General features: G+C 41.2%; 1 protein-coding gene across 2 annotated transcripts in view; it reads right to left on the bottom strand.

The window, feature by feature from the left end:
• Nucleotides 1-2,216: 2,216 nt before the first annotated feature.
• The window catches only part of PPARGC1B (PPARG coactivator 1 beta), a 99,451-nt gene continuing 88,617 nt past the window's right edge, over nt 2,217-13,050 (bottom strand). For both annotated transcript variants that reach the window (XM_066591310.1, XM_066591311.1), the window contains exons 10-12: nt 9,467-9,585; nt 9,228-9,382; nt 2,217-7,859 (exon numbers count right to left, since the gene is read on the bottom strand). In XM_066591310.1, the coding sequence (XP_066447407.1) occupies nt 7,756-7,859; nt 9,228-9,382; nt 9,467-9,585 (378 nt within the window). In that variant the 3' untranslated portion in view covers nt 2,217-7,755. The remainder of the gene's footprint in view (nt 7,860-9,227; nt 9,383-9,466; nt 9,586-13,050) is intronic.

The raw sequence follows: 13,050 nt of genomic DNA, 5'->3' as shown, positions 1-13,050 counted from the left end.
ACATGATGAGGTTATATCTGTGTGTATATTACAAAGAAGGATCTATAGTTCTTTGTGCCCCAGCATATGGAACACAGCACAGCAACCAGGCTTCTCTGACCAATTCTGAGAGAATTGAGAATCAGATGTACAGTCTGCAGAGGGGAACATATACTGGAAATCATATAATGGCCAGAAATAATGTTATTCCTTGTTTACACACGTGGCAGCTTATTCTGAACAGCCAGTTGTAAATGCTCTAAGTAGATTAGTTAGAGCAGTTTACATCTGATAGAGAAGAATGCCAGAGAGATATGTATAGTTTCTTTTCGTGACAGAAATGCACAGGAAAAATATGCACATGTGAACAAACCCATTGAAATCGATGGGTTCTATTTAGAGATGAGCAAGTATACTCGCTAAGGCAAACTACTCAAGCGAGTAATGCCTTATGCGAGTACCTGCCCGCTTGTCTCAAAAGATTCGGGAGCCGGTGGGGAGTAAGAGCGAGGAGGAACGGGGGGGGGGGGGGGGGGGGATCTCTCTCTCACTCTCTCCCCCCCCCCCCCAGCTCCTCCCTGCTCACTCCCACAACTCACCGCTTTCCCCCTCCGGCACCCGAATCTTTTGAGACAAAGGGGCAGGTACTCGCATAAGGCACTACTCGCTCGAGTAGTTTGCCTCTAGTTCTATTCTCACGCAAATATGTCTGTGTGAATGTAGCCTAACAAGCGGTTGTACTATTCATGTCTTTTATCGAGCACATTGAGTAAACATCTGCAGTGCAGGGAGAAAAATTGAACCCTTGAATTCAATAACGTACAGATTCTTGCTTAGCAGCAATCACCCCCACCAAATTTTTCGTGCAGCTAAAAACAAGATTGAGGAGGAATTGAAGACCATTCCTCCTTGCAATTGTGTTTCAGTTAATTAATGATTTCAGGGATACCTTTTTGGGTCATACCACAGCATTTCCATAGGATTAAGGCAGGACTCTGACTTAACCATTCCAAAACATATATCATCTTCTCTCTTGGCTGATATGTGGCTACAACTGCTGGAATTGGAGATATTTCCGATCATAGCTGTTAACCCTTTAGTTGCCACTATCAGTACTGACAGCAGCATTTAAAGGGCTTGACAGAAGAAGGGGGCTGCCTCTGTCATCTGAATGGCTTGCCTACAACAAGATTGCAGATGGATGTACATTTGTCATGGCAGCCAGGGCCCTTCTGAAGGCCAGCAGGGCTGCATGTATTTCTACCCATTAACCCATGCCTGTTGTATGGCTTAGTAGAATATCTGCTGAAACACAGTATACTGCAATACTAATGTATTGCAGTTTATTGTGTAAACGATTAAACGATTTAGTTCCCCTATGGAAACTAAAAAAAGGCAAAGTTTAATAAAGTTTTTTTAATTAGTAAATTTAATAAAATAATTAGTTTGACACCCACCCATTTTCCAAGTTGTTGCATAAAGAAAATAAATGAAAAAAAAAGTTTATTCCTGCATTCGTAATATTCCAATTTATTTAAAAAAAATTGCTTTGTCCCGTACAGTGAAAGCAAGCAGGAAAAAAAGTACGCAATGCCAGAATTATGCTTTTTTAGGTCACCTCCATCTTCAAGAATAAAAACTGAACAAAAAGCAACCAAAAGATCATATATATCCCAATAAGGAATTTATATATATATATATATATATATATATAAACTACAGGTCACTTTGTGAAAAAAACAAGTGCTCGCACAGCTACATAGATGGAAAAAAAATAAGTCCGAAGAGGTTTGCAGAAAGCAATTTAAAATAAAAAAAAAAGTGTTTTTTTTTTATAGCACAACATAAAAAAAAAGCTATATAAATTTTGGCATCACTGTAATTGCACTAACGCATAGAAAGTAGATAACATGTTACTTTTACAGCAAAATGAACACTGTAAAGGCAGACAGTGAAATTGCATTATTTCCATTGCACTCCACTTGGAAATAAAAAAAAAATGTCCAATACATTATAAGGTATGTTAACTGGTACCACTGAAAACTACAACTCGTCCTGCAAAAAAACAAGCTCTCATATAGCTGCGTTACTAGAAAAATAAAGATATGAATTTTTGAAAACTGGAAGTGAAGAAAAAAAAAAAAAAAAAAATCTGTTTTTTTGACTACCAGCCTCCCTTTTAAATTTTTTCAAATGCGAAAAAACCCCTAGAACAAAATCACTCTGAAGACTCACACTTAGTGGTTAAACTTTTTCCATCCACGGTTTAGTTTTATTCGTAGGCTGAACACAATTGCTATTTACAGTACATGAATGTAGAGATTCTACAGTTTATTTTGTAATGTAAACAAGAAACTCCTTATCCAGAGGAATAGAATTTGAGTAAAATAAACCAGTCCAGAAAGTATTTACACAATTTAAAATATATTTTATACTCACTGGATAATACACTGAGCGATTTTGGTTAAATTATTATCTATGAAACTATAGGATCTGACAATGTAAAAATACAATAAAACATTCTCTTCTTTTATAAGGTAGACAGTTAAATCACACTAGAAATAAAAAAAAAATGCCATAGCGATGCATACCATCCGAAGGTAAATGTATGGTACATAAATAAAAAGATACAACTAAATTCAAAAAGTGAGATATAAAAAAAGAGAAACCCTCTACCATGAATGAAACAACAAACAAATCATTCACACATATTAACCATTAATTCAATAATTAGCAGTGTTCTTTAAAAAAAATAGATTTATCCTGTAATTATAAATAACAGCTGATGTGGTGCAGCAAAAATCCATACACCTTCCTAGTGAAATGCATTAAATTCTATACAACATATCAATCATCCTTATGTTAGTAGTAGGGATGCTCCCTGTACTGGGATCTAGATGATTGCACTCTAGATTCCACGGACGGGCGCACGGCTACACAACGTAAAGCACCAAACCAGCAGTTTGTTTTACATGGTCCAATAGACAGCTGCGGTTGGAAAGCTAAAACAAGGTACCTCCAAAATGGAAATGCAGGAATCATGCCAACATCGGTGAAGGGAAACCCAGCACAACCGGACGGATTGTTCTTTTCTACTATTGCTTAGGATTGTTGCCGAATACGAAACAAGGCAAGGTGTTTATGACACACTCGTTAGGAAAAAAAAGGGCAAACAAAGCAAGTAACTAGAAACTATATACAGGTGAGGAAAAAACTAATTTGGAAAAAAAAAAAAAAGAAAAAAAAAAAAAAATCGGTAAAAATGATAACAATTTTGTCCAAAACGATCATAAACCCAAACACCACATAAAAAGAATGGATACAAAATCAAAACTGGGAAAAAAAGTGAACCGTCTGCAATGGGATGAACGTGTATACTCCGTTTAAAAAACACAATGTATTTATTACTCATTAATAAGTGATTTCTGGTTTTTCTTTAGAGCAAAGTCTCCACTTGAAGTACATAGTATGGCTGACCTGCTTATCTACAAATTAACTCTTACAGGTCCTATCTTAAGGTGACATGGATCGATCAGCCATATTGCTTTTTCTAAGATTGGACAGAACAGATTTTTTTTTATGTAGAATTCTAGGATTCACAACAAGTATTCATTTACCTATCTTAGGATGGCTAACAGATTATTCAGTAGCTTAATGCACGAGATTTTTTTGGGGTCTTGACGTTAGAAAAAAATGAAAGGCGTTTTCACAGACTTCGATATTGATGACCAGGTTGGTGGAAGTCTGCGACTCAGGACCTTCAGCAATTGCTTAGGTAAGTGCTGCTGTCACTTCACTACGTACCAAGCACAGTGCTGTACATTCCATAGTGGCTGAGCCTAGCATTGCAGCTCAGTCCCATTCATGTGAACAATGAATGTGATATCACAGCCCTCAACTGAGTGCCACAGCCTCTTCATATCAGCTGATTTCAGGAGTAACAGACCCCCACCAATCAAAAAATTGATCCTAAGGATACGTCATCAATACGTTAGTCCTTTAACTACCTCTTATGAGCTCACATGGTTATAACTCTCACTGTGTCTTTTTCAATCCATCCTACATGACTATATGGTGACAAGACTGGCCTGAAATAAGGGTCTATTATGCCCATTTAGGAATATGTAAATAGAAAACAAAAAGTTTCTGAGGACCAACTCATAGTTAGATAACCCCTAACAAAACATTAGGCCGCTCTTTACTTGTAGTAGTGTAAGTCCTTATTTATTAAAGCGGTGTTGTCTAGACCCAATATACGATTGATTTTTTTTCACAACTGGCAAGGCTATCCTGGTTTAGGGGTCCTTTTACATGGAACGATTCAGGTAATCACAGGATCTTGTGAGACTGAATGCTAATCATTAGTATTAGTATAAACACGGTCGGCGATTGAACGATGAACGTTAATTTGCTCACTTATTGTTCATTTTATGCAGGCATAAACACCTGTAAACGGAGTCAATCTACGAATGATGGCCTATTTACTCTGAACGGAGGTGGGCAGCCAGAAGACATCTACATCTCGCTCCACCTCCATTCAGTGAGTATTACTCCTGTGTGCCACCTATTGAAAGGTAGCATTCCTTTCAATAGGTGGCACTGTGGAGGATTTATTCGATCTCCCTTATTTGCATATTACCCAGAGGAGCGTGCGTGGCCATTTGAGTCTCCTCACTTAGTTTATAGTATATAGTTGCTCTCCCTAAGGAGAAAAGAGTGTTTCTGACCCCTATTACTCCTGTGTGACAGCAAAGGAGCGATGATCATGGGGATGGCTATTAGGCGCTTAAGCACTCAATCATCCCATGTAAAAAGACCCCAATTTTTCCAGATCTGAACACATTGTTGAAGGCCTTTTATCTTGCCAGATGGGATTAGGACTATTAACAAACTGGGCAGCAGTAAAATTCTCCAATATGCTTAAGGGAAACATTAGGACCTAATTTTTTTTAACCAATGTCTTAGAACTAAACAGCTCTAGTCATTGGGCTTATGGCACAGTCGGTGGCCAGTTTGTCGGACGAGCTTGTCCCATTGAGTGATGTCAGTGCCCGGTTCATAGTCCAGTGACATCACTAGACCCAGACCTTCACCGTTTACTTTTTTACCCAATAAACGTGTTTGATGAAGAATTACAGCTCTCAGTTTTGGACCCCCCTTATCCAGTGTAATCCGAGCTCTGATGGTCTGCCTGTCTCCAACGATCACCCATTGGGAGAGTACATTTTCCTTTTTCATACTTTAGCATACTTAATTTCACAGTTGTATAAAAAGTACAAGCCCAACCCAATTCAACAAACGACATCCGTGTGGATAAAAATGTCAAATTTCAATGACTATTAGCACATCCCGTAAACGAATGTTAAATATACAATTGTTACTATAAAATCCTTATCTCCGTTATCACAGGCTACAATCTACCATGAAATACATTCATAGGTGTTAAGTGCACACCATGGAAATGAACAATGACAACCAAACGTGGTCTACGAACATACATACCATTGGTGGACCCGCAATGAGACTACCTGTGCGTGTACGCTTTGCATAAGTGCTGGACTAGAAGCTTGCTAAATAATATCTAAAGGCCTCATGGAAATCAATTCTTCCAAGTTCTGACTATACAGTCATTCAAAGTTTCTGCCATCATGTCCTCTGTCAGAATGAGAGCCAGACGAAGCTGGTCAGCAAAAGGAAGCACTACTGGACATTAGAAGCAAGAGATTCAGCAGCCGTGTAAAGGCGACAAAGAGTCGCCACTGACCCGGCCGCTCGAAAACCTCAATTATTGATCTTTAATCCTTGCGCAATTGAATCCCCAATGCAACATATGTGCTTTGTGTAAACTGTAGACATCTATTCAAGAGAATATTCCACATACTGTTCTCGAAACTATCAGCACAGCACAGGACGTAACGGTTCACCCTAAGGGTAACATCATAGTTGTATATATATTTATATATATTTATATTGTATTCTACAGTAAACTATATAGCAATCACATGTAAACATCATTGCTGTATGGGAATACTATGACAGATAAAGGCAGATCTACAAGAAGGTGTTTGCCGAAGAGGTATGTTCAATCCTGGGGTTCGCGGGAGCTGCTGGAAACTTTGGCAAAAACATAAAAAAATAAGACCGGCGGTATCTACCGGTGACTATTTAAAGAAGTAAGGCTATGTCTCCTAAACTACACATAATGGCTTAATCCTACATTCTATGCTACCCTGGTAAACATATATAAAAACGGCTTCAGCAGTCCCAGTTCTCAAGTGTAGATGGCGCTATTTACAACACTCCCGTGTCATTGGAAAGAATGGCTTTTACACTAAGCTAAAACGTTGACCCAGAAACATTTCTGTCTGTCAGGATATGGCGGGCGTTATTCCAGCTGTGTATTGCTGTCAGTCACGTCGTGATATCATGAATGCAATGAATACAATAAGGTAAGGAGGAGGAGGATCTCCTTGGTAATCTTTGGGAAGAAGTCATACTATAGGTGACCGGAAACATTATCTATTGTACATACATGGGAATATAGGGCATCGACATGAACTCTACATGGGAAATACTGGATTTACAGTTACGCTTATGACACCTGAACCGCAACGTCAACTTCTACATGCAAATCAGTCGTTACAAGTCATTCGTTACAATTCAGTCGTTACGATTCGCTATTGTGCAAACAAGCACCGGATGGAGACGACGAGTCCTGACCAGATCTAGGAATGGGGTCCTCCGCACAAAAGGTTCTCTTCTCTGTAAAGGGAATGTGAACGTTACTTTATTACAAAGTTCATTCATTAATACGCTGCAACTTTTTATGCCTTTGAACGAATAGAAAAGAAGAAGGTTAACCCTTTCCAAGCCACTGTCTGACGTCTTAAGATATTACGATTTAAGGCTGTACAGCTCCAACGTCGGGGTTCTCTTACTGAACATTGCCAGCCTCTCTGCTGTCAGAACCTATCCAACGTGTCACCTCATGCAGTACTGGCTTTAGCCAGCAGATAGCGCCATTGTATAACGGCAGAAAAAGAGTAAGCCCCCTAGGAAAACCAGGATTGGATTGGAAAGGGTTAAAGTTCTAGGAAGACAAAAAAAAAAAAGAAAGAGGGAAACGCAAGGGAAAAAAGCATAACAGTGTCTCCAGACTGTGCGATCCAGTGTCCTTATTACAACATGACACATATAGACTTGATATCATCTAGGTAGATCTCCCCCGATCCTCCCAGCATTCCTAGTGATTCGTGATGATTCGTAATGGTCACGGATTAAAATCGGATCTTTTGCAAACACCTCACTAGAGTGCATAGTTCAAAATGAAGCAAACGACAATATGAAATACAGTACGTGTGAACCATAAATACATTAATTCTTTCTTCTTTTAAGAATATACATCTTTCTATTAAAAGTAGTTTTGTAGACTATTCACAATAGACTTTTTTTGTTTTTTTTCTCGTGGTGATGAGTTTTTCACACACTACAGACAAAAATGTTATGGAGAACACAACCACAACCACAAAGGGGGGAAAGAGGGAAGGACATTATGTTTACAGATGCACCTGAAAAAAGCAAGGATACTCAAATGTGGCAGTGAGACAGCAAACACCATGGGGAGAGAAGATCACATACAGAAGCAGCTTTGTTCAATGTAAACATCAATTCAAAGGATAAAGTCTTTTTGTATCTGTATTCCACTTTGTTTCAAAACGTAAACATGTTGGAAGTGCCTTGACTGAGGTATTGAGGTACTCCTCCGTGATAAGGCTGTCATCGATGCAGACTTCTCTGTGCCTCTTTCAGCAAGCTGTCAAAATCCATGGATTCGTACTTGCTCTTCATCCCAGCCGACGACGGCTCCGCTGCATTAGAATCTGGTGATCAAACGAGAAAGCGGAAAAAAAGTTACAGCCGTCCGTGTTTTACGTTTGATCGTTGCCTAATGAAAAGTTCTACAGCTTTTTTTTTTATAGACTCTTGTTTTTCCAATTTCTGCTTTCAAGATCTCTCCTTGCAGTCAGTGAATGGAAGCGTTCTTGTTTAAATCCAGGTGCTGAGAGCCTGTAAAGACCTAATAGTTGAGAGTTCGCAACACATCCAGACTTGTCAATTTTTTTGTGAGCTGCTCACACTGGCAGCACAATATTCCTCCTGTAAAATGTTTAAAATGTTAACCCCTTAAGGATATGTCAATCGACAGAATAGGTCATCAGTAGCTCATTGTCGAGAGTCCGTCGCTCCAGACACCAGCGATCGGCTATTATCAGGCCAGCCGTCATTGCAGACAGAGCTGGAAGTTGAATGACATAGTAACATAGTATGTTAGGCTGAAAGAAGACAATATCCATCTAGTTCAGCCTGATTCCCCCCCCCCCTTGTTGATCCACAGGAAGGCAAAAAAAAACAATGAGACTGAAGCCAATTAGTCCATCATGGGAAAGATTCCTTCCTGACTCCATAATGGCAGTCAGATTAATCCCTGGATCAACATTTCAAAGTTCCTACCTGACTCCAAGACCCGGATCAACAACCCTGCTGGTTATTTAATGTCTATATCCTGTAATACCATAGCTGTCTATAAGGATGTCTAGTCCCCTCTTAAACTCCTCTATCGATTTTGCCATCACCATGTTCTTAGGCAGAGTTACACAGTGTCACTGCTCTTACAGTAAAGAATCCTCCTACAGTGGAAGCTGGGCCAGCAATCACTAACGTAGTTCGCTGCAATGCAGAACAAGATTCCGGCTCCATCCTCAGTGGCAGCTGGCCCAAAGGTAACTTATCACCAGGGGTTCCCAGTGATGGGCCCTGCCAATCAACTGTTAATGCCCCCATCCTGAAAATAGGTTATGGAAGTGTATTCTGGTTGAATTTATGCGCCTGTAATACTAAGGGAGTCCCGGCCTAACTGCACATCTCTTGACCCGAACTGCAAGTTACATAGAGATTCCCGGTCATACCGGGACACCCGCCTGTATTACGGGCGTATACATGCCGTTGAAATACACTCGCCAGCCTTAACCAGACCCAGTAGGACCACAAGGAGTCCGGACGGTGGTGTTGGAATAGGGAAGGTAGAATTAAGCTGTATCACGGATGTGAGAAAGAGCTCTAAATCGTCATTCTCTGCCTAATTGTGTACATTTTAGGGCAAGCAGTACCATGCAGGTAGAAAATCCAATCCAACACATCATGACAGAGGTTTACCAGAAACATGTAACTTACACGGCCATTCAATTTACCTAGGTCAGTGTATTTGGTCCAAAAAAAATGCCTGAGACCTCCGTAGTTCATGTGAAATGAAGGCTCATTCCTTTTTCTCAGGGAAAGGCCCTTCTTTAGAGACAACGCAGCATCCTCATGATAACGATAAGTGATTAAGCCATATTTATCTCCCCTGGAATACAAGACAGGAAGGACAAGGTCAAGACTTGTATACAGTAAGCCGAGGACTCCTCCACACACTATAATGGACTCATACCTGTTCCTACTAAGAATGAGACATTCAGTAATCTCTCCAAACACCTCGAACCTCCTCTTCAGCTCATTAGCACTGATGCTGTTGGAGAGGTTTCTGATGCAGACGAGACGCTCTTCATCCTATACAGAGAAGACGACACGAGTCACAATGTTAGCTGTGTGCATTACAAGAGGCGAAGCTTCAGTCTTACAAAGGAGCTGCTAAATATTATGTTAGAGGAGCAAGTCTGTGCAGAATGCAGACTCCCCATTACAGCCATCTAGGTACTGCCAGGCACCAGGGTTGGGATATCATTTCTCCTTAAGGAGAGCACCTAGAAGGTGAGTTAGGAGACTTATTAAGCCGTCCATGCTCTTCTGGGTAATATGCAAATAAGGAAGATGGAACGATACCTCTGCAGCGCCACCTACTGGATGGCAGTATTCCGTCAAATCAATGTCAGACCCTTAAAACAAGTCCTTAAGACAATTCCCAATCATTCCCTTGAGGACTTGTATAAAGAGTCTGACATTGATTTGAAGGAATGCTACCATCCAATAGGTGGCGCTGCAGAGGTATCGTTCCATCTTCCTTATTTGTCAGGCAACAGTTATGTAAAAACCACCTGCATTCTGGTGATGGTGCCTGGAGGGCTGCAGAACCGCGCTCCCCCATGAAGAGAGGGGTTCTGATGACAAATGTTTATTACAGGTATATTTGGCAAGTGCTGATAATGCAGCTCCCTAATATACTGTTAAAAGAGGCTCCAAGACAAATAATTGACATTGAGCTACTAAAAACTAATGGAAGCTACAAATTAAACAGAAGAAAAATCCTTCATTTCCGCCCCTAGCAATGGAAACGTTGATAATATTGCACCATTTAGCAACTGCACAGACATTGTGTTAGTGGGTCTCCTGGAAGGTTAGTGGGTCTCCTGGAAGTTATTTTAAAGGGGTTGCCCCACTTTCCAGTTGTTTTGCTGCAGGAAGCAGACAGCTCTGTACACTGCACAGTGGCCTGGGGTGGTACTGCAGTCTGAGTTCCATTCACTTCAATAGGACAAACCTGGACCACTATGTCTGCTTCCTGCAGCAAAACCACTAGAAGTGGGACACCCCTTTAAAACAATATGGAATCATTGTCATTTTACTGTGGCATGCGGTGGCAAGGCAGTAAACAGATCTCAGCTGCACAGCATAAGTTTCAATATGTTAGTTGGTCATTAAACAATATAAGCAACCATTACAAAGTATATCAATATAACCTGCCTGTAAGACCATACAATGGAAGAAGCCTTCGTTATCAAACATAATGGTTACTATTCTTGTAAACGGGCACATATTTCCTGTATTACTACACACAAGCATCAGAAAGTTTTCTGGCAATCTAGAAGTTTTGACTAAGTACAATATATTTCATCAGCTGATCTTTGCTTCTCAAAATTAAATGACAAAGCCTACTTAAATCTGCTGAATAATGAAACATGCATTAAGAATGTGAAGAGGTTGCACCGTTCTCCCGTTATTGAATTTTCAATACATTTGGCTCGTAGCTGTGTAATTTTAAAGGACATTGTGGTCCATTAAAATCTCGGCAGCAGCCGCGCTCCTTAGGTAAGAACCTTGCGTTTTATCCTTCTGCGGAGGATTAATCTCAAATTCTGCAACCCACAGATATTTCACAAAGGGGGGGGGGGGGGGTTGGGGGGAGACACTAAATCTTATATCAGCCTGAATATGTGCGTTCTAGATATAAATCATAGCTGCAATGTTTACGTTCAAAATGTAGCGCTCTATGGAAGCGAGACGGCAGCGGTATCGCATTTTAGGCGTTTTTCAATACATTGAAGGCAGCATTCATTTCTGCTTCTTAATTAGCAAGAATTGATCCACCTCTTACGCCAACGATTCTTAGATAAAATTGCGACGTTCTCTTCCTGAAGCGGGAAAGTCAATGTGTATATTGCACGGATACTTGACCGTATGTATTGTTCAAGGCCTGTGTAGGCATCTATGAGCACAAGTGATGAGCGAGTATACTTGCTAAGGCCAATTGCTCGAGCGAGCATTGCCCTTAGCGAGTACCTGCCCGCTCGAGACAAAAGGTTCGGGTGCCGGCGGCGGGCAGGGAGCTGCAGGGGAGAGCGGGGAGGAATGGAGGGGAGATCTCTCTCTCCCTCTCTCCCCCCCCGCTCCCCCCTGCTGACTGCCACTACTCACCGCTCCCCCGCGCCGGCACCCGAACCTTTTGTCTCGAGCGGGCAGGTACTCGCTAAAGGCAATGCTCGCTCGAGCAATTGCCCTTAGCGAGTATGCTCTCTCATCTCTAATGAGCACCATAAACTATGTCATGATGCTCAAAAGGTGAGGGAATGGGACCTCAGGGGAGGTATGTTTTATGCTCACTTGGTCCCCTCTTTCTGTGGATGTTCCTGTGAATTTGGCGCCCCTGTAAATTTGGCGCGTGCACACAATGTGACTTTTCAGACGGCTCTATGCATGCACTTTAAATAACTAGCAGTGCCTCCATTTCCGGTTCAAGATACTTCGATATATAGTTTACTAGGAACCAAAAAGACTCAACTAGGATATGTGCAAAACATGAAAATGGGCAGAATTATAATGAAGACGTGTAATATTGCTGACACGGCACACAGGCACTATTTATAGGAAAATATCGGCGAGATGAAGATATGTTCCGTTTTTTTCTCTCATCTCTGCTGACACTTGCCTTTGGCTGGCATCAATGTCACGAATAGCTTTGAGGTCACGGAGAACTTCATGGAGACAAGGAATGTGTGCACATGGTCTTGATGGGGTGTATGATGGGGATGGATTAAATAACTGAAACCCCCATGTCAGTCAAAGGGAAGAAGTCACCGACTATGAGCACCATAATTCAAGTACTCATATAGCAGGTTTCCAGGAAGTTATCTTTCATACTTACCCACCTCCTGATGCCTGCACTGCCATCCCTGAAAGTTGGCACATGAAACGTGTCAGACTCAAAGTTACGGGCTGTGTACACATGCTCCCATTGATCTCTATGGAAACACGTACACATGAGTCCAATAAGACGGTCGCATGCCGACTTACAGGGCTCACAGCACGGGCACCAAGAGACAGGTAAGTATAAAAAGTACCTCTCTGGGCTCCTGCACTGAGAGCAATGTGACTTAGATTATGGTGCTCATATCCAGTGAAAGGTTCCCTTTAATATAAATGGACTGCCGGGCTTTCTGGTAAAGTGAGCGGCTTAAAGTAAGGACAACACCCTTTCCTAATGTAACCCCCAACCCTGGAGAGCAGTTGATTTTGGAAAGTCCTGCCAATGAAGACCCCAATAACAAGCTTTCATTGGCAGAAGCAGCTGCTAGTTCCTACACATTTCTCCTAGGAATTGAGGTCTAGCACAACGCTAATTTCATGAATAGGAGACCATGAAGTCCACCAGAGCTGCCAGCATAATAATTTGTCTGACTTCAAATACCAGTCCAGGAATGAGGAACTTCTAAGACGACTCCAGACTTCTTATTATGGCAGAATTTCACCATATATATCGGGGACAATATAGAGATCTCTCCCATCATCGGTTTATACCCA

Source organism: Eleutherodactylus coqui, chromosome 2 (genome assembly GCF_035609145.1).
Source record: "Eleutherodactylus coqui strain aEleCoq1 chromosome 2, aEleCoq1.hap1, whole genome shotgun sequence".
Taxonomy (NCBI): Eukaryota; Metazoa; Chordata; class Amphibia; order Anura; family Eleutherodactylidae; genus Eleutherodactylus; species Eleutherodactylus coqui.
The sequence above is the reverse complement of the archived record's forward strand: the minus strand, read 5'-3'. Positions and strand labels throughout refer to the sequence as shown.